We start from the raw sequence: 23,517 nt of genomic DNA, 5'->3' as shown, positions 1-23,517 counted from the left end.
TGTAATTGACTCACTTACGCCGTGACTGTAATTGTCCCAATCAAACAGTGACTCTTATTATCACATTCAATCCGTGACTGTTATTGTCTCTTTCACACCTTGATTGCAATTTTCTTACTCAAATCGAGACTGCAATTGTCTCACTCAAAGCTTGGCTGTTTTTGTCTCTCTCAAACCGTGAATGTTTTTGTCCCAATCAAACCGTGACTGCTATTATCCCAATCAAACCGTGATTGTTATTGTCCTAATCAAATCGAGACTGCTATTGACTCACTCAAACCGAGACTGTTATTGTCTAAATAAAAATAAGACCGTAATTATCTCACTCAAACTGAGACTGTTATTGACTCACTCAAACCAAGACTGTTATAGTCTAACTCAAATCGAGACTGTTATTGACTCACTCAAACCGAGACTGTTATTGTGTCACTCAATCCAAAGCTGATATTGTCTTACCTTAACCGAGACTGTTATTGACTCACTCAAACAGAGACTGTTATTGTCTCACTCAAACCAAGGCTGTTAGTGTCTCACTCACACAGAGAATGTCATTGTTTCACTCAAAAAGGCTGTTATTGTCTCACTCACAAAGAGAATGTCATTGTTTCACTCAAACTGAGACTGTTATTGACTCATTCAAACTGAGACTGTTATTGACTCATTCAAACGAAGACTGTTATTGACTCACTCAAACGAAGACTGTTATTGACTCATTCAAACGAAGACTGTTATTGTCTCACTCACACAGAGAATGTCATTGTTTCACTCAAACTGAGACTGGTTATTGACTCATTCAAACAAAGACTGTTATTGACTCACTCAAACCAATACTGAAATCATCTCACCCAAACCGCGAATGTTATTCATCATACAATCTCATGCCATAATGAAATCTCCTTTAAATGATTTTGTTATGATTTTAAGTTTGACGCATATATAGTACTATAATAATAAGATTGTATTGGCGATGTTAGACATCTTACTATTATAAAGTAACATTGTTTTCGTTAGAGCATTGTTTAAATAATTAGTGTGTGCCTTCTCGAATGCATGTATGTGTATATTACATTGTAAATATTTGTAAATATTGTGTTTGTCCTCATAGGCCGAATGGCTTTTTGAATATGAAATAAATCTTCTTATTACATCAATGACAGAAAGTGCAAACTACAGACGACAATGCTCATAAATATTTTTACGTATAAACGCTGCATGATTATAACGAAAGTAGTTGAAAACAATCGGTATACTCAACAGTTTTCGTTATTTTTAAAGCTATTTCAAACCACTTTTGTGAGTACTGAATAGCGTTAAAATGTATTGATCCGACGTGATTTAAAAAAACGCGCAACAGGGATGGGTGATCCTTTGTCGATTTAAAGCTGTTTTAAAATATTGATGTGAGTCCAGAAAAAGCGTTATATGATTTAAGCGACGTGTTTAAAAAAATAAACACTCAAGACGGAGGGGGTCACCACCGCCTCCCCAATACAAAATACCTTCCAGCGTCCATGGACTGTATTTGTATAAATCAAACCAGTGTTAATGTCGTCATACTTGTGATTGACTGTATGCCTCCGATTGTTAGATTTAGTCTTCCTTAAGTGTTTTCCGCAAATATTGCATTCCATTGTATTCTAGTATAAAGAGCTGATGAATTTTATATTTCGACAAGACACATGCAAAATGTATTGCTCTTAACGTCTCGCACAATTTAATCAGGTTATTATTTTGCTTAATCATATTGCCGATAAAGATATTCTTTACTACCATTTTCAATAGCTATTTATAGAATAAATATTTGATTAGCTTTTGCCGTCTATCAATTTTAATTCATTGCTATTTTAAATAAGGTTGGTGTAATATTACAAAACCTATTATTGTGTGATTTATCAATAACAAGGCAAACACATTTAATAATTTTGAATGGCGACTTCGACTATTTACAGGCGTTCATCTAAGACGTTTTACATATATGATATACCGATCAAAAAGGTGGTACATGTAATATGCGGTGATGTTATGGAATTTGCAAAGGATAATACATGCATCGTCATTCCTTGTGTTGTGAAATCGGATGGAACTAGGGAAAGCAGAGGAGAGCTTTTTGAATGTTTGAAGAAAGAAGGTGGCGAGATTTGTTTGGAAGAACTAAACCATGCGCCTATACATGAGAAAACCGGATGTATACTGACTAGTGGAGGGAATTTAAAAGTAACAATTATACATCCTACTCGAGCAGTTGGGAATGATAACAATGCAGAGGACAATATATTTTTGAATATATTTGGTAGTCTGAAAATGGCTGCAAAAATAGGGCAGACGAAAATAGCGTTTCCTTTTGTTTTTTCAGGTAAATCTCTTATTTATACTCGTTGAATAAGAATATTCCTGAAAATAAATCATTGGCATCGATTAATGATTATAATAACATAGTATTTGTTTAGATTATAGATAAGTGAAAGCTAAGATAAGTTAATGCTCTTGCCAACCAAAACGCAACATATTGCTCTAACTGCCCGGGGTGATCCACGAATAATGAGTACATGCGTAAAAAGCATTTGCACGAGTCTTGAACAGACGTTATCAGAAAGGATCGTACGAAAATTTCGAACTGTTCAAAGATGTCTTGAGGCAGCCTTGGTGCGATACGAATCTCACTATCGAATGGAAATCCATAAAAGCGTTTCAAAATCGTGGACTTCAAAGACAATATTTGAGTATATATCATTTGTTGAAGGGTTAGAGCCGTCAGTATCGTAGTTTTAACACTTCTAATGATTTGCCACACTTTATTTCATCATAAAAAGTGCAGTTTATAAAGATTGACTGAGTCCCTTTCAGACAGTGGTCAGACAAACAGACAAACAGACTAACAGACAGACAGACACGACATACACGACAGAGAGACAGACAGATATTTTTTATTCTTTATTACCGCCTTTAAAAAGACATTGAACGGAACATTTCAAACATATACATAGACACAATTATAATAGAGATCGAATATGTACATATATACATGGAACAGGGTTATATGACTTAACAAAATGTGAAAAGACAATAAAAACACAGCTGCATATGATAAATACATAAATCTATAATTGTTTTCAAAGCCAATAAGCTAATGCCTAATTGAGCCGAAAGCGAAAACCATTAGACAAGGATATGGATATCATACTGTGATTTAAATAAATTATGGAATTAATGATTTTATAGATTTTTTAAGTTATACTTTTCCGATTTTATTGCTGATGTTCTTGCTATTTTACTGTTTTAAGCGTATTCCCAATACTATCTTTAAACCTTACAATACCTTACTAGGGCATATTATATCTTTGTGCTCACGTGATAAATCTGTTTTGATTGTGCATCTGCATTGAAAAGGAATTCTTGGAAACGGTGCTAATTTCTTAAAGGGTATTGTCAGATTTTCCCGCCTTAACTTCACTCGTGCGATACTCAAAATAGAAAAACCGTGCCGTGTTGGACATAAAATATCACATAACGTTGTTTTTTGTGAAGATTTTAAAAACATTCGTTTAATAAAGATCATATCGGGAGATCTTGAAAAAAGATTGATATTCGAATATAATTCACTTTAAGATTTTTATAACCAAAGTGAAAGCTTAAGTAGGAATTGAATTACACTCAAACCTATTTAGTATCCTGCATTTCACTTCACTTGTATACATTATTTAGATATGATGCATCTTCAAGTAAATTTATGGGATATAAATTATGTTGAGTTACAAAACAGAAGTAATAGTAATAATAGTTTGGATCTAGTTTAGGATACTCCTCTTTGAAATATCGATTCCATAGCAATTTTAATAAGAAAATGATAACTACTATTTTCCTGTTTCAATACACATGCTCCCTTGTAGGTTTGCTGTAGAAGCTGTTCTTTATTTATTTTTCTTACTTTATTCGCACAAATATACCCTGACTAATGATTGTGTTGTTTTCATCTAAACTTTCTTTATATTGTCATTATATTAGATTGTGCAGTTGTTATTGTCGATGATGTCGTTGTTGTTGTTGCTGTGTTGTTGTTGACGTTGTTGTCGTTGTAGTAGTTGTTGTTATTGATCAGTAGCGAGGTGGTTCTTGTGGCTGTTGCAATAGCTTTTGCTGTATTACTTCTGCTATATTATGAAATATTACAACATTCAATTAGTCTAAAGAAATGATTTCTTTTTTATTTCCAGGAGTTGCTGGTATAAACCTTAAAAGCTGCGCCTATCAATATGCTCGAGCTTTAACGGAGTTTTCCAGATCAGAGGATGTCAGTTCCGCTTGGCAAGACATATATCTTGTCGAAAAAAACTACGCAAAGTTCAAACAAGTGTCAGAGTATTTTGATCATCTTCTACCTGCCCAAAAGTCTCAGGTTCTTCAAATACCAAGACCCTTGCAAGACACTGATGACACTATATGGAGCAGCGAAAATACAAGCCTTAAAGTCACTTATAAAGATATCCGTAACCCGTTTGTACATGCAATTGTATGTCCAGAGTATAAGGGTGCTTCATATGGAGGCGTCTTTTCGATGACTATCAAATATGCTTACCACAAAAGTGTTGAAATTGCCCCCCTGAAGAAATTGTGCGCTAAAGGACGCATAGTTAAATCCAAGTGCTGTGGATACGATGAGTATAAGCCTGTCAAATTATTGTTTCATGTCCGTACTCCGATTTGGAAAGATGTTTCAGACAGTAGTCAGTTAGACGAGTGTGTTGCGAGCATATTTCGTAAACTAACGAAATTTGAAAAAGATGACATTGTCGTCAATTCTGTTGCGCTTCCTCTTCTTGGAATAGGTAAGTGTTAAACTTGTACGGGTTCAATCCTAATTGTTGTTACCAGTGCAAATACATTAATACAAATCCATCAGGTTTTGACACTTAATTATAGGGATGTTCCTCTTTAAACGATATCTCTGTATAAAATAGAGTCATTCTAATAATTTATAGTTTATAAAAGTAGTTTTGTCAAATGACAATACGTGTAATCATTGTAATGCCCTGTCAATTATTTCGTTAAAAGTACTTGTGTGTTTTATTTGTAATTATTAGGTTCTATTTTTGTCTTACAAATGCATTCCAATTTCAGTTGATGTATCGAATGAAAGCATCGTTAGAGAGTGTTGCAAAACATTCGCAAACAGTGTTGCAAAGCGTTGCCGTGATAGAGACAGCGAGGTTCCCCTTGGCGTTTACCTTGTAAACAACTGCGAGACGATCACTGGGTGGTTAAAAGAGGACATTAACTTGCATCTAGGTGTTCAGAGTTGATATACCGATTACATATCAAGCATACTTAAACACCCAAGTTTAAGATATGTCTAGAATGTTTATCCCCCAGCTATGCATATCCATTTAATTGTCCGAATGTGAACAGCAGGATGCCAAATTTCTTAGGTATTATTTATTTGCTAATAGCAATTTGTGCTTTAGCGCTACAAAGGATATTCTTTGAAAGGGAAATGTTGCATACTGTTCTGAGTTAGCTTTAATGATAACAGACACCGAAGGGAATTATACATTAGGTCCCATAAACATCCGTGTTATATACTCTAGAGTTTAGGGGGAGGGTGCACTTGTTGAAGATTGGAACTTAGCCTTAAACAGGACACAACCAAAAGTATCTGCCAAAGGAGGCTATATTGAATGCATTCACCTTACCATTTTATTAAAGATTGTGCTTTAAAAATAAATATACAAAGATTGGTATTGAAGAACATCATTATTACAAAGCATAAGAAAATAGTATTTAATCAGATGCTATTTGATGTATTTGTCACGTTTGCATTATCAAAATAAGTAGCAAAATGAAAACACCGACACGATTGCATAGATAAGATTTACAACAACAAAAAATATTCGCCACCCGAAGTAGGTATTTGGTGGAATATAAATTTCAAAGCCCCCTTATATTTGTAAAATGTTTATTGCTATGCACATTTTGTCATGAAAGTTTAATATCTGTTTACGGGACAAACTTGAAACTTGAATTATTTTCAAACACTTATATGATCTTTTATTACTCGGTGTTTTATTGTATACATATTTGTTTAATATGGATCTTAAATCATTGTTAAGATTTTTAGAGTAGTATGTATCTTTCTTTTATATAATGTATTACAGATATATATATTCGCAGTTTAGTTGATAGATTCACTTAAAAGGAATATAGTCATGGACTATTTTAGAATGGAGATAGAATACAAATTCCATTCTCCTCCACTTCGTAAAATACCTTTCCCCATTTAATCAAGACTTCATAAACCCTTTCATACATGACTTCATAAGCGAATGCACACCTTTAATGGTTGACTTCATAACAGAAACGTAGGATGTTTCATAAAAGACTATTCCCCTTTCATGCAAGACTTCATAAGAGAAGGTTCCCCTTTTATACACGACTTCATAAGAGAAGGTTCCCCTTTCATACAAGGCTTCATAAGAGAAGGTTCCCCTTTCATACAAGACTTCATAAGATAACGTTTGCCTTTCATACAAGACTTCATAAGGGAAGGTTCCCGTTCATGCAAGACTTCATAAGAGAAGGTTTCCCTTTTTTACAAAACTTCATAAGAGGAGGTTCCCGTTCATACAATACTTCATCAGAGAAGGGTTCCCTTTTAAACAATACTTCATAAAATAAGGTTACCCTTTCAAACAAGACTTCATAAAAGTAGATTCTCCTTTCATAAAAGAGTTCATAGTAAAGGGTCCCCTTTCATACGTCTTTTCATAACAAACAAATTCCTTTCATAGAATGCTCCCATAATAGAAGGGGTTCCCATTTCAAACAAGACTTTATTAAAGAAAGCTCCCCTTACATACAAGACTTCATAACATAAAGTTATCCTTTTATTTAAGTCTTCATAAGAAAAGGTTTCCCTTTCATACAAGACTTCATAAGCGAATGTACCCCTTTCATAACTGACTTCATAAACGAAAAACGAATGTTTCATACAAGGTTTCATAACAGAAAAGTCCACTTTCATAGGATATTTCATAAAATAATGTTTCTCCATTCATACAAGACGTCATTAAAGAAGGTTTATCTTTAATAAAATACTTCATAGAGAAGGTTTCCATATTCTTTAAGACATCATAAAAAAAGATTACCCTTTTAAACAAGATTTCAAAAACGAAGGTTCCCCTTTCATACGTGTTTTCATAACAAAATGTTTCCTTTCATAGAATGCTTCCTAATAGAAGGGGTTCCCTTTTCATACAAGATTTCCTAAACGAAATTTCCCCTTCCATGATTTCAAGACTTCATAAAGAAAAGTTCCCCTTTCATACAAGACTTCCTAAAATAACGTTCCCCTTTCATACAAGACTTCCTAAAATAACGTTCCCCTTTCATACAAGACTTTATAAAATAAAGTTCCCCTTTCATACAGGAATTGATAAAAGAAGGTTTCCCTTTCATACAAGACTTCATAAAATAAAGTTTCCCTTTCATACAAGACTTCCTAAAATAACGTTCCCCTTTCATACAAGACTTCATAAAATAAAGTTCCCCTTTCATACAGGAATTGATAAAAAAATGTTCCCCTTTCAAACTAGACTTCATAAAAATGTTCCCAGTTCATGCCGTACTATAAAAAGATCACATCAGAGCATAAGATAAGGTTTCTATTCATACAAGAATGCTCCCCTTTCACACGAGACTTCATGGAGAAGGTCCCAAAACTCAAAATTAGATTTAATGTTTTACTTTAAATATAATTTGTGCCAAGTTGAATGACGGCTTATCCATTATTGTTATTGTCATATGGGGTTATCACATTTATTCTATAATTGGAAACATACATTCTTGATTGTAGAGTTTATTTAGATAGATTTGAAAAAAACTAAAACTAATTACAGAAGCATGTCAATATGGTGTAAGGGACATGTCTGAAATAAACTTTTATCATTAGGATGATGAAAATGAGATAAAATTTGCGCAGGCAAAATCGAGCAGGGACATAACCGCTTAATATGAACTTTTAGCTCGTCATTCGGTCACCTGTTTCTAAGGCGGCAAAGTGCAATTCTCCATTCTCTACGTGACGCGACCATCGGCGCATCTTTAACGTGCCGGCGTCAACGTTTCCTAACGCGTGCAACTTCTTTGTTTACCTTTAAAATGGCGCGAAAATGCCGTAAAATTGGGTACCTCGTGTCGAAGATAGCTAAGCATCCCTGCACGTGCGGAAGTTGAGTGTAATCTTGCTTCGTAGGGTTTGCTCATACCTACATGGCGCAATTTTCGGTGTGCCTGGGACGTTATTCATTCACCGGTTTCTAAGGCCGCAAGGTGCGCCCAAAACTGTAGTTTTTCAGCGGTTTTGCCATACCTTATAATGTTAAGTTAATGCCGACGATATCTCCGGAACCACAAAAGCGGGTCGGTCGGGACTGGTATTGGCGTTTAGTTATCTCCATTCTTTACGTGACACGGCCATCGGCGCTTCTCTAACGTGCCGGCGTCAACGTTTCTAACGCTTACAACTCTTTTGTTTACCATCAAAAAGGCGCGAAAATGCCGTAAAATGGGATACCTTGTTTCGCAGATAGCTAAGCATCCATGCACGTGCGGAAGTTCGGACAAAATTTTCTGTGCAGGGTTTGCTCACACCAACGTGGCGCAATTATCGGTGTGCCTGGGACATTATTCTGTCTCCATTTTCCAAGGCCGCTAAGTGCTACTAAAACCGTTGTTTTTTTTCAGCGGTTTTGCCATACCTTATAATGTAGAGTTAATGCTGACGATATCTTCGGAACCACAAAAGCGGGGCGGTCGGGACCGGTATTGGCGTTTAGGTATCTCCATTCTTTACGTGACGCGACCGTCGGCGCATCTCTGACGTGCCGGCGTCAACGTTTCCTAGCGCCTGCAACTCTTTTGTTTACCATCAAAACGGCGCGAAAATGCCATAAAATGGGGAACTTCAGGTCGAAGATAGCTAAGCATCCCTGCACGTGCGAAATGTGGGATTAATTTTACTGTGTAGGGTTTGCTCATACCTACGTGGCGCAATTTTCGGTTTGCCTGGGACGCTATTCATTCACCGGTTTTAAAGCCGCAAAGTGCGTCAAAAACTGTAGTTTTTCAGCGGTTTTACCATACCTCATCATGTAAATTTAATGCCGACTATATCTTCGTAACCACAATCGCGGGTCGGTCGGGACTGGTATTGGCGTTAAGGTATCTCTTTTCTCTACGTGACGCTACCAATGGCACATCTCTGACGTGCCTTTGTCAATCTTTCCTAACGCGTGCAACGTTTTTTTGTTTACCATCAAAATGGCGCGAAAATGCCGTAAAATGAGGTATTTGGTGTCGAAAATATCTAAGCATCCATGCACGTGCGGAAGTTGGGACCAATTTTTTTGTGTAGGGTTTGCTCATATGTAAAGTTAATGCCGAAGATATATCCGGAACCACAAAAGCGGGGCGATCGGGACCGGTATTGGCGTTTAGGTATGTCAATTAAACCTACACTAATATTGGCTCATACATTTTATAACTGGTCCCCATGGGTATATGCAGATGATACAATTTATTTTGATCAAAGGCTGTTTTGACTGATATTATTGTGTATATAGTGCACTGATTTATGCGAAATAAACTGTTCTGTTCTCCATAAAACAGTTACTATTATTGTGTCACTTAATCAAAGAATGGTGTTGTGTCAGTGAACGAATACTATTATTACCCAAATTATAATGATACTGCTACTGCCTCAGTTTAACCAATACTTCTATTGTCTCAGTCAAATCTATACAAATGTTGCCTCAATCAAACATATGCTGCTTTTGTCTGCCGTTGACTCAATAAAACTGATACTGCCATTGTGTCACTCAAACGAAGATAAATATTGTATGAAGCAAATACTTCTTGAAAGTGAGTCAATCGAAAGAAAACTAATTTATTCAAATCAAAATGATACTTCTATTGTCTCAATCAAACTGATACTACTGTTGTCTTAATCACACCGATACTTATATTGTCTCAATCAAACCGATACTTCTATTGTCTCAATCACACCGATACTTCTATTGTCTCAATCAAACCGATAGTTATATTGTCTCAATCACACCGATACTTCTATTGTCTCAGTCACACCGATACTTCTATTGTCTCAGTCACACCGATACTTCTATTGTCTCAGTCACACCGATACTTCTATTGTCTCAGTCACACCGATACTTCTATTGTCTCAGTGTACCGATACTTCTATTGTCTCAGTCACACCGATACTTCTATTGGCGCAATCAAACTGATACTACTGTTGTCTCAATCAAACCGATACTTCTATTGTCTCAGTGTACCGATACTTCTATTGTCTCAGTCACACCGATACTTCTATTGGCGCAATCAAACTGATACTACTGTTGTCTCAATCAAACCGATACTTCTATTGTCTCAATCACACCGATACTTCTATTGTCTCAATCAAACCGATACTTCTATTGTCTCAGTGTACCGATACTTCTATTGTCTCAGTCACACCGATACTTCTATTGTCTCAATCACACCGATACTTCTATTGGCGCAATCAAACTGATACTACTGTTGTCTCAATCACACCGATACTTCTATTGTCTCAATCACACCGATACTTCTATTGTCTCAATCAAACCGATACTTCTATTGTCTCAGTGTACCGATACTTCTATTGTCTCAGTCACACCGATACTTCTATTGGCGCAATCAAACTGATACTTCTTTTGTCTCAGTGTACCGATACTTCTATTGTCTCAGTCACACCGATACTTCTATTGTCTCAATCACACCGATACTACTGTTGTCTCAATCACACCGATACTTCTATTGTCTCAATCACACCGATACTTCTGTTGTCTCAATCACACCGATACTTCTTTTGTCTCAGTGTACCGATACTTCTATTGTCTCAGTCACACCGATACTTCTATTCTCCCAATCACACCGATACTTCTATTCTCTCAATCACACCGATACTTCTGTTGTCTCAATCACACCGATACTTCTTTTGTCTCAATCAAACCGATACTTCTATTGTCTCAATCACACCGAAACTTATGTTGCCTCAATCAAACCGATACTTTTATTTTCTCAATCAAACAGAACCTATTGTTGTTTTAATCAAACGGATTCTTCTATTGCCTGAATCACACTGATACTACTGTTGTCTTAATCAAACCGATACTACTGTTGTCTCAATCACAACAATACTACGTTTGTCTCAATGAAACCGATACTTTTATTGTCTCAATCAAACCGATATTTGTATTGTATCAATCACACAAATACTTTTATTGTCTCAATAAAACCGATACCATTGTTGTCTCTATCAATTCGATACATCTATTGTCTCAGTCACACCGATACTTCTATTCTCCCAATCAAACCGACACTACTATTGTCTCAATCACACTGATACTTCTATTGTCTCAATCGCACCGATACTTCTATTGTCTTAATCACACCAATACTTCTATGGTCTCAATCAAACAGATACTTCTATCGCCTCAATCACACCGATACTTCTAGTGTCTTAATCACACCGATACTTCTATTGTCTCAATCACACCGATACTTCTATTGTCTTAATCACACCGATACTTCTATCGCCTCAATCACACCGATACTTATATTGTCTTAATCACACCGATACTTCTATTGTCTCAATCACACCGATACTTCTAGTGTCTTAATCACACCGATACTTCTATCGCCTCAATCACACTGATACTTCTATTGTCTCAATCCCACTGATACTTCTATTTTCTCAATCACACCGATACTTCTAGTGTCTTAATCACACCGATACTTCTATTGTCTCAATCACACCGATACTTCTATTGTCTCAATCACACCGATACTTCTATTGTCTCAATCAAACAGATACTTCTATTGTCTCAATCACACCGATACTTCTATTGTCTCAGTCACACCGATACTTCTATTGTCTCAATCACACCGATACTTCTATCGCCTCAATCACACTGATACTTCTATTGTCTCAATCCCACTGATACTTCTATTTTCTCAATCACACTGATACTTCTATTGTTTCAATCAAACCAATACTTCTATTGTCTCAATCAAACTGATACTTCTATTTTCTCAATCAAACCAATACTTCTATTGTCTCAATCAAACCAATACTTCTATTGTCTCAATCAAACCAATACTTCTATTGTCTCAATCAAACCAATACTTCTATTCTCCCAATCAAACCAATACTTCTATTGTCTCAATCAAACCAATACTTCTATTGTTTCAATCAAACCAATACTTCTATTGTCTCAATCAAACTGATACTTCTATTTTCTCAATCAAACCAATACTTCTATGGTCTCAATCAAACCAATACTTCTATTGTCTCAATCAAACCAATACTTCTATTGTCTCAATCAAACCAATACTTCTATTGTCTCAGTCACACCGATACTTCTATTCTCCCAATCAAACCAATACTTCTATCGTCTCAATCAAACCAATACTTCTATTGTCTCAATCAAACCAATACTTCTATTGTCTCAATCAAACCAATACTTCTATTGTCTCAATCAAACTGATATTGCTACTCTCTCAATCAAACTGAAACAACTAATGTCTGAATCAAACCGTTCTACATCTCGTCAATTGAACCAATGCTGTTAGTATCTTAATCCAACCAGGACTGATATCCCAAGAATATTATTGCCTCAATTGTGACTGCTAATGTCATAATCTAGCAGAGCCTGTTACTGTGGAAATCAAACCAGGACTAATAGTACAAAATTTCGATTAAGTGTATGTATCCAAAGGATCTTCTTTCTACAATATATCCATTCTTAGACGTTTCTCAAGAGGTCACAGAATACAATGCATTACCTTTGCCTTATAACGTTTTATATCCCTATCTGAGTTTTGAGAAGCTCATGACTTTTATATTTTGACAAAGACAAAATACATGAAAACTTTATTGCGTGTTACCTGTTATCTGGGTTATTTTTTTGCTTTATCATGGTAGCTGATAACGAACAATCGAACAAATATTTAGTTATTTATTGCAGAATACTTGATTAAAAGATTCGCCACGCACTCAGACCCGCTTTCATTCCGTTTCATTCTTATTCGGAATAGGAATGTTGTATTTTTTACAATCCGATCATTGTGTGATTTCGGAAAAAGAAAGCACTCGTAATGAACAAGCATAAATGGCTTCAATGATATCTCCAGCAGAACTTTCGTCGACTATCTATAGACGTTCATTTAAAACGTATTACATATATGATACACCAATCAAAAAGGTTGTACATGTACTTTGCGGTGATGTCATGGAGTTTGCAAAGGATAAAACTTGCATCGTCATTCCTTGCGTCGTGAAGAAGGATGGAACTAGAAAAGGCAAAGGAGAGCTGTTCGAATGTTTCAAGAAAGAAGTTGGCGACATATGTTTGGAAGAACTAAACAGTGTGCCTATTCAGGAGAAAACTGGATGTATACTTACTAATGGAGGAAATTTGAAAATTATAATTGTACATCCTACTCGTAAAGTTAAGAAGGATACAAATGGAGTGGAAAATGTATTTTTGAATATATTGGGTAGTCTTAAAACGGCGGAAAAAATGGGGCAGACAAAAATAGCAATACCTTTTTTGTTTTCAGGTAAAGTTCTTATTGTTTACTCGTAGAATATAAATATTATTGGTAATCATGCATTGCAATTAATTCTAATTATAATTATATGAATGTCTTCAGGCGTCGTGATACAGCCTTTGTGCGCTTCAATTCGTTTATACGGTAAAATCAACTTATTTGAACGGCATTCTTAAACGCATTTGGGGTCCTCCATTGGAAACTGTTATTTAATATTTGTTACGAACATTTTCAAAGGCACTGCGATTTGTTACGGTTTGCTTCGAATAAAAAACGATTTTATACGATGCAAGATACGCTATTTTTCGGCTCACGACAAGTGCGAGCGTAATATAGCAAAAGCTTTAGTTTGTGGTGATTGATGTCATATCGTTCAATGTTGCTGCTTTACTTGTTATAAAAAAGAGTATAACAAAGGTCCCATCTTTCAATTTGTTTAAAGAAATGATTGCCTTTTTATTTCCATGAGTTGCTGGTATAAACCTTGAAAGCTGCGCCTATCAATATGCTCGAGCTTTAACGGAGTTTTCTAAATCAGATGATGTCAGCTCCGTTTTGAAAGACGTATACCTTGTCGAAAAAGACGACGCAAAACTTAGGCAGTTTACGGAATATTTTGATCACCTTCTTTCCACCCAAACGTCTCAGGTTCTTCATATACCGAGTACATTACAAGCAACTGATGAAACCATATGGAGCGGCGAAAATACGAGCCTTAATGTCAAACATGAAGATATCCGATATTCGTCTGTACATGCGGTTATATGTCCAGAGTATGTGGGTGCCACATATGGAGGTGTCTTCGCGTTGACTATTAAATATTCATACCACAAAGCTGTTAAAGTTGCCTCTCTGAAGAAAGTGTTCGCTAAAGGACGCATAGCAATATCTAAATGCTATAGATACGATGAATACAAGCCTGTCAAATTCTTCATTCACGTCCGAAATCCGGTTTTGCAATACGTTTCAGACAGTGGTCAGCTACAAGAATGTGTTGCAAGCATATTTAGTAAGCTAAAGAAACTCGAAAAAGAAAACAATGCCATCAACTCTGTTGCTATTCCTTTACTGGGAGTAGGTAAGAGTAAACGCGTACCGGTTAAAGAATATCACTGCGACGATTAACGATAATTTATAATGATGCTCCTCTTTATATGGTATTTTGCTTTGACTTCTTTCCGCGTTTAATATTCGGGTTTGAAACATTCGGTACGTTGACATAAGCATTATTCGAAACATACACACAAAGAATGGCATTGTAGTCGATTCGCAAGATGTACGGGGATTTACACACTATAATAATAATTATATAATTATATAGGTACTAACTATAACTTTCAAAAAATACTTTTTTTAATATAAGTTCATGAAAAATACAATACAAGTATTATGTTATGCCTTGTCAAATATTTCGTTCAAAAGTGTCAATGTATGGTTTTAACGCTTTTATACATTAATTGTATATCAAAATTTGTTTCATTTTCACCATTCCCCTTTCAGTTGACGTATCGAATGAAAGAATGGTTAAAGAATGTTGCAAAGCATTTTCAAACAGTGTGGCGAGGTGTTGCCGTGAAAGACATATATTAGCCGGATTCCACTTTTCGTTTACCTTGTGAACAACTGCTAGAAAACACTGCGTGGTTAAAGGAGGACATTAAATTGTATCTAGATATCTAGAGATGATATACAGATTTCATATTGAGGATTTTCAAAGGCCTATCTATATTGTTTAACATGTAAATCCTCAGCTATGCATCTCCTGTTATTGTTCTGGTGTCACAGCAAGGTGCCAACGTGTTGTTTCTTGGCAAATGGCCAATTTAACCCATTTGAAATGCCCTTGTGTCATTACAGATGCACAAATTCCTCTGATTGGTTCGTTGATTAATGAAAAATTGGGACTTTAAGGAGTGTCACTTCGAAGACATAGCGTTACACAGGTTTTTCTTTGAGGAAAATAAAAATTAGAACCAGTAAAAAAACGTATTTTATAACAGGAGATAAGCAAATACCTGGGGCGATATTGAATTATGACATAGATTTGTCAATTAATGTGATTTTTTTATAAGTATTTGTCTTGTTTTTATAACTGTAACGCCTCATGGTACCCAATTATGGAATACTTGGAACATAAAATGTAGAATTGCATTTATAAAACTAAAGGCAAAATTGATGTCCTGGTGTTCGGAATCATCGCACCGATTTTTGTTGTGCATATTTTTAGAAAAACATGTTTAAAGATCACGAGTGAAGTAATCTACCATCCGAAATATTAACCTCTACCTATCTATTTTTTGCATGCTAACCCTTTTTTTCTGAAAAATAATCCATTCATGAAACCAATTTGGTATCGCGATGTGTCTATTATGTCTGACTATTCCGAATTTGTCTACATAACCATTTCTGTAAAATTATTTTCAATCATTTGTGCTCGATTTATTGCTCGATGTTGTTTTTCTCTACAAGCATGTAATGAAGAAGAGTGGATTCCAATCTTCCATTGTGGGTAATGTTAGCTATGGTAGTTACTTACGCAAGAAAATCTATGAAAAGTGCACATTCAATCGATTAGAAAAAACATTGAAATGATGTACTGATTGATATAAGGTGTATACATATTCCCAAAATGAACCCCGGAGGGAAGTCGTAGGGTTTGGGGCATATAATATGCGGGTAGGCTAAAGAAGGACGTGTCAAACCCGTTTATGTTTAACCAACCCTATTGGGCGATGATTTCATATATCCTAATGTCAATTCACAATTAATATTACATGGTATGAACAACCAAATTAATAATTCCCATAATACTCTATAATACAGCTATAGTTCGTTGTTTCGGACAATTAGGAGAATGACAACAGGAGGAACTGTCTCTTCAATATTTCGTTTAAGGCTTTAAAATATGACTATGAAATTTAATTCTAATTTTGATTCAATTTCCAAAACAGTAAAACTGTATTTGCCTTTTATATCGCACAGTTAACAAAAGTACAAGATGAAAGGAGGACATGCCTATACCAAAGGCTAGGTAAATATTACTAATAACGGTGCTAACATCTAGCAACTCTCGCATACCTCAAGCTACAGGTACACACATCCATCATCGAATACGTTTAGGAGAGTAGCCCTAAATGACAAATTGATGTAGATTTTGTGCCAAGAAGTTGACAGCGCAACAATGGAAACATGTATTGAATAACAAATGATCGGTGTCATTTCATCACTGGCGATACACTAAGTCAGCATGCTACGTGTTGAGAGTTTATTTTCTTACCTTGAATAAATCGAAATTGTTTTGCAAGTAAAGTTTTTCTTTCATTTAAGGTGTTATTATGATTCGGAATTTTATAAACGTATATCGATGGTAAAAAAAGGAAAACCGACATCACCTACCTTCAGTTTTAACAAAATGCACGCAATCTTCAAGTACCAGGCGCCATCTCAATTCAACAGCATCATCGTATTTACTGGGGGTATGTTATAGGCAACATCATGTCGTAGAAGTAGCCCAAAGTTGCGTGCGTATACGAAATGTATCCCGGTCATGCCGGGCGCTATACTATATTTGTGAACAAGAGATGGCAATAATGAGTGTTCAGTATCAAACGATTTCATTTCAATCCTGGAACATTACACTTACTGTTAGAGGGAAACTTCGGCACTCTGATCGCGACTACTGCAAAGTGAAAACAGAAATACACTCAGTAGCATTTATCGAGATTCATCAATACAGAATGAAGTCATGCTAACATTGCATCACAATCATGACTGAAAGACCCTTGAGCAATGTACGAATTATTTGGCAGCAAAAATCTGTTAATTTGATACAGGTAGAAAAATTCAATCAGATTTTTTTCTGAACATAAGCGAAACCGGTCCTTTTCATGATTGACCAAATTGAATGGTAAATTTGGAACACTTTCAGTCTCTACTCGGAACGGATAACCGCAGCATTTAGTATTATCGTATGTTGTAAGTTGCTCCTCCTGGTGGTGTGCCGAGATGCTCATGCAATACGGCTACGATATAAAACAAGGAGAGACATTGTTAACTTTTAAACAGGTGGTCGTGTAGCCAACATATATAACCCAATATAAATTTTGTCACGTCATGACTTTGGTGTATGTTGTGATATATAGAAGTGGTATTAAAGTTGATTAACCCTGCTCTTAGACCCGTTTTGAGGATGTATGTTTATTGTAAACCCATCGGTCTTAGCTAGAATATAAGTCTTGCTAAGATTATTGGGCATTTTGTGCACAGACCGAATCACGGGGTTTTCCATCAACAAGTACTATTAGTAGCTTGGAAAATCGATAATTCGATTTGAAATCATGCCTGAAATAAAAGATAATTTGTAATTTATTTCTGCATTACCACCAATTGTGACCGTCTCTACTAGACATTTAATTTCTATCAAAGCATAAGTGTTTTGCGAACTGGGAATACGTTGAATCAACTCGGGGAATTTCACCAGTAATAACGTCGATTAAGCTCTGTTCAACGTCGGATTTTATGCCGGGCACGGGTTTAATCAATGATTACAAATACAATTTAAATTAAATGTTTTCTGATACTTTTTCTCAAGTCACTTTCTCTAAGGTTGTTAATGGAAATACATTCTTAAAGTTTTCATGTGTTAGCTGACTGCCATTTAACACTGCATCAATGTATTCATAGTTGCAAGTTCAAACGAACAAACGAACACGAACGTGAGCAAGAATTCAGAAGATCGCAACTTTTCTTGTTCACGCTTTTCTGACTGACCACGAACCAGAACTCCCGGAAGTCGTTCTTTTTTGTCTTGATTGCAGACTATTTTTTTACAATCGGCCCCAACCATTTCAGTGTGTTCTTGTGTGCTTATTGTGATTTCTTTTCTCAAACGTCCCCCTTTTTTATCATAATAATCCCAAAACTGATGTTGTCTTAGGCAAACCGAGACTTCCATTGTGTCAATGCAACCAGGACAGCAATTAATTCATTTAAACCAATACTTATATTATCTCAATCAAGACGACACTGATACTGTCAAATTTAATTGAAACTGCTTGATAGTCACAACAACAGTCTCAGTTCACTTTGAAAGCTGTTTTGATGCTATCAAATTGAGACTGTTATTGTCTAAATAAAGTTCGGACAAGTATTGTCTAAAGACAGCAACTGTGTCAATCAAGCCAGTATTGATATTGTCTCAATTAAGACTCATATTGTGTCAATAAAGCCAGCGCATATATTGTCTCAATATAAGTATTATTATTGTGTCAAAAAACAATGGAAAATGTTGTCTCAGTTAAAATTGTTTTTGTCTAAATGATGTTAGGACATACATTGCCTCAGTCAATATTTAAGCGAAAAGCTACAGCAAAATGTTTAAACATAAACCCTGTTTAATGGCACTGGGCAAACGCTTAAGACGTCGAACATAAAATCACAAACTGATATCATTTCAATCAAATCAGTATTTTATTGTCTCAGTTAAGGCTGCTAGTGTGTCATTAAATTGAGGGAATATTGTCTCAGTCAAACACAGACTTTTATTGTCTCATTCAATCCAGTACCGATTTTGTCATACTTAAGGTTTATTTTATTTATCGGATGGATATCTATTCATCTATTTTTTAAGGTTGAATTTGTCTTCTTGAAGTGTTTACAACTAATACCATTTTATATTTTGACAGATAACGTCCAAAATGTATTGCAAGATAGCGCAATGTATTTCACCGGATAATTATTGGGGACATCATGGTAGCTGATAAAGCCACGAAAATTATCAGTTGTTATTGAGTTCATTCGACTCGCTATAACATCGATGCATTGTTATTATAGAATCGATCGTTGTGTGATTTTGAAAATAATACACAATTGCAAAGTCTTAAAACAAGCTTAAATGTCATCATCGTCCTTAGAGTGTTCATCGGATGCTTACTGGGTTACGTCTAAAAAGTTTTACATATATGACATTCCGATCAAAAAGGTGGTACATGTACATTACGGTGATGTAATGGAATTTGCAAAGGATAAAACATGTATTGTCATTCCTTGCGTTGTAAAAGCGGATGGAACTAGGGGAAGCAAAGGAGAGCTTTTCGAATGTTTGAAGAAAGAAGGGGGCGAGACATGCTTGGAAGAACTAAACAGTGCGCCTATTTATGAGAAAACTGGATGTATACTGACTAGGGGAGGGAATTTGAAAGTAACAATAATACATCCTACTCGAGCAGTTAGGAATGCCAGAAATAGAGAAGAAAATATATTTTTGAATATATTGGGAAGTCTGAAAATGGCTGCAAAAATGGAGCAGAAAAAAATAGCATTCCCTTTTGTTTTTTCAGGTAAAGCTCTTATTTTGTTCGTTGAACTCACGACTGTCCTTGTCACATAAGCTAGTGTACGTGTTGAACGTGAATATCGCTCACGATGTTAAATATTCATTGATAATCTTACATTTTCAGTGGGATCGTAAACGGTCTGTATTTGTGATGAATCTGCTTTGTAGCTGTACTTATACGTTAATAAGGGCTAAAGGAGAAGTCGGGACCATGACCTTACAATTAAACATAGCTATTTTTCCCAAATTGATCATGAACTACAAACCGTTTTCATGACAGTGAAAGTTAACCAAATATGACATTTCTCGCGATAAACGACGAGATAGTTTTCGGAATTAACCGTCGCAGATGGCAACAATTTGCTTCAAGCATGTATTTGAAAAAGAGGATGTGCATTCTTCGTTTGTGCCGTGTTGGCCATAGAAACGAGACGTTTACGACTTTTCATCAATTTCTTCCTATCATTTGTACGAAATTAGGTTTATACGTATCCGTTATTACTTCCAAACGCGCGAGAATGTACGGCTTTCGTACGATTTGGTTCGGGTTTGTCCGTGTTTGTTATGGTTTCAGAGCATGTTTGACTATGCGATACAAATGCCGTTGTGTTCAAGTTTTAGAAACTCTCGTTAAAATAATAAAACTAATACATGTTTACATCTTTACATTATCTATTGTAAATTAAACCTGTTCAATCTGCACTGATCGCTAAGAAACGATTCAAATTCTCTTAAGAGTATTGAATAATCATCCAGCATTAACTCATGCGATATGCAACGTAATAAACTTGGGCAGTGATGCATTCGGCGAAAAGTCAAATGACATATCGAATACATTAAAGACGTAGTGTTGTAAGCAAATCAAACCAGAAACAAAAGTCGTTATGTAAATCAAGCTTAATTATCATTTTTCAAATAGAAAGTGGCTCAATATATTTTAAAATTGATATCATTTTAATGTAGATAGGCTATCCATTTTATCAGCACTAGATTGTACAAACCCTGTACACAAAGTGTTTGTTTTAAACATTTTAAATTCATTCTGTAAGATAATAATGATAACCATTTTCCTGTTCCCACATTCCTTCAAGCAGGTTCGAATTAGAACATATGCATTATTTATATTTTGACCTATTTGACACAAAACATACACATAATAGAAAAATCATTTTTGCCGTGTACATCTTAATATCATATTTTCCTGATTACATTATATTAGATAATACAGTTCCTGTTGTTGTTGTTGTTTGCATTCAACAACAACAACAGTAGCAGCAAGAGCAGCAACAGTAATAGTAGAAGTTGAAGTATTAGTAGTAGTAGTAGCAGCAGTAGTAGCAGCAGCAGCAGCAGCAGCAGTAGCAGTAGCAGTAGCAGCAGCAGCAGCAGCAGTAGCAGTAGCAGTAGTAGTAGTAGTAGTAGTAGTAGTAGTAGTAGTAGTAGTAGTAGTAGTAGTAGCAGGTGTTGTAGTAGGTGTAGTAGTTCAATGAGTCAAAAATAATGTTTCCTTTTTATTTCCAGGAGTTGCTGGTATCAGCCTTGAAAGCTGTGCCTATCAATATGCCCGAGCACTGACGGAGTTTTCGAGATCGGAAGATGTCAGTTCTGTTTTGAAAGACGTATACCTTGTCGAAAAAGACGACACAAAGGTTAAACAATTGTCGGAGTATTTTGATCACCTTCTTCCCACCCAAAAGTCACAGGTTCTTCAAATACCGCATACATTACAAGAAACTGATGACACTATATATCGTAGAAATACGAGGTTAAAGGTGACACATGAAGATATTCGATATTCGTCTGTACATGCAGTTGTATGTCCAGAGTATGAGGGTTCAAAATATGGAGGTGTCTTCGCGTTGACTATCAAATATGCATACCACAAAGCCGTTGAAATTGCCTCCCTGAAGAAAGTGATCACTAAAAGACACATAGCTGTATCTAAGTGTTTTGAATACGAAGAATACAAGCCTGTCAAGTTCTTGTTTCATGTCCGTTCTCCGGTTTGGAAAGATGTTCCAGACAGTAGTGGTCAGTTAGACGCATGTGTTGCAAGCATATTTTGTAAACTAAAGGAATTTGAAGAGGGTAACAATGCCATCAAATCTGTTGCCATTCCTTTACTTGGAGTAGGTAAGAGTAACACTTGCACGGTTTTATTATTTATTGTTGTTACCACTTCGAATAGCTTAATGCAAATCAAACAACTTATTAACGATTAATTGTAGTTACGAATACTCGAGATTGATTAGGGTGTTACGCGGTTTGCTGACCCTCAGAATTTGGCATTATTTGATACGTACACTCTCGAATATTGACATAATTCGCCACACAGACATTATTCTTTTTACATGATTTGATACACAGGTTTTAAAACTTTTGCCTCATGCGGTACGCAGATATTCAAAATTTGGCATTATTAGGAACACAGACATTCCTAATATGGAAGGGGATTAATACACATTCATACGTTAATAGATGGTTTGTGAAACTCTCAATTTAGTTTGAAATCCTTTTTAATATTTGTTCATAAGCAAAAGTTTTTCAAGAAATAATGCTATATCTTACCCTGTCAAAGATATAGTTTAAAATTTAGTACGTGTTTTTGTTATTGCTGTTTTGTGGAATTTGTATGTTAACTTTTTTTTCTATTTTCGTCTTACCAATACATTCCATTTTCAGTCGACGTTTTGAATGAAAGAATGGTCAGAGAATGTTGCAAGGCTTTCGCCACCAGTGTGGCGAGGTGTTGTCGTGGAAGAGATGGCCCGAATCCTCTTGATGTTTACCTTGTGAACAACTGCCAGACAATCACTGCGTGGATAAAAGAAGACATAAAATTGTTTTTAGATTTCTAGAGGGGATTTACCGATTATATTGGGAAAAATCAACGCCTAGTTTAAAAATGTGTAGCATGCTTATCCCCACCTATGCATTTCCTGTTTATTGCCTTTGTGTCACAGCAGGGTGTTAAATTTCCTTAAATATTCCTTATTGTTTTCAAGCTAACGTCCTTTTGGGGTTATTATAGTTGGCACGCTTCACTGGGATTCTTTGCAAAAACATACTGTTATTTTATTACATCGATGAAATCAGAGACCAGGTGACAAGAAGATTTAGTCTGACAAGGATAAGCGCGTTATACCCAAGGTTTGGGGGCGCGGAGGTAGGGGGTGGGGGGTCGCTTATAGAAGGGTTGAACTAGGTCTTAAACAGGAAACAAGCAAGTATCTACAAAAGAGGCAATGTTGAATCTATGCGCATAACACTGCTATTTAGGACTGTGTTGTTGTTGTTTTAAATCACTGTTTTTAAAAAGATGTGCTGTATTGTAAATAGTTGTAAAATAATTAAAATAATAATAACGGATAGCCGCTGCATATCATGACTAGGGTAAGGCCCAACGTTAGCTTTTTTTTCAAAACAAAGAATGTTTGCGAATGTGTTAGTGATTTTGTTTTAATATGGGATATAATCATCATTGCATATGCTAGATTTCTGCTAGATGTCTGTGGTGATTTCGACGCCCAATTCCAAAGCAA

General features: G+C 35.7%; 2 protein-coding genes across 2 annotated transcripts; both read left to right on the top strand.

Moving 5' to 3' along the window:
- Positions 1-1,867: 1,867 nt before the first annotated feature.
- LOC128212521 (uncharacterized) lies at positions 1,868-6,160 on the top strand. Its single transcript, XM_052918007.1, has 3 exons — positions 1,868-2,353; positions 4,212-4,823; positions 5,116-6,160. The coding sequence occupies exons 1-3, from the start codon at positions 1,927-1,929 to the stop codon at positions 5,295-5,297; spliced, it is 1,221 nt and encodes a 406-aa protein (XP_052773967.1). The 5' UTR covers positions 1,868-1,926; the 3' UTR covers positions 5,298-6,160.
- A 13,315-nt stretch (positions 6,161-19,475) lies between these two features.
- On the top strand, positions 19,476-23,292 carry LOC128212520 (uncharacterized). The gene is made up of 3 exons (XM_052918006.1): positions 19,476-19,979; positions 21,497-22,108; positions 22,658-23,292. Exons 1-3 carry the CDS (start codon positions 19,535-19,537, stop codon positions 22,831-22,833), a joined length of 1,233 nt encoding a protein of 410 aa, XP_052773966.1. The 5' UTR covers positions 19,476-19,534; the 3' UTR covers positions 22,834-23,292.
- The last annotated feature ends 225 nt before the right edge of the window (positions 23,293-23,517 follow it).

This window comes from Mya arenaria, chromosome 12 (assembly GCF_026914265.1).
Source record: "Mya arenaria isolate MELC-2E11 chromosome 12, ASM2691426v1".
Classification (NCBI taxonomy): domain Eukaryota; kingdom Metazoa; phylum Mollusca; class Bivalvia; order Myida; family Myidae; genus Mya; species Mya arenaria.
Note: the sequence above shows the minus strand (reverse complement) of the source record. Positions and strands in the feature narration are given on the sequence as shown.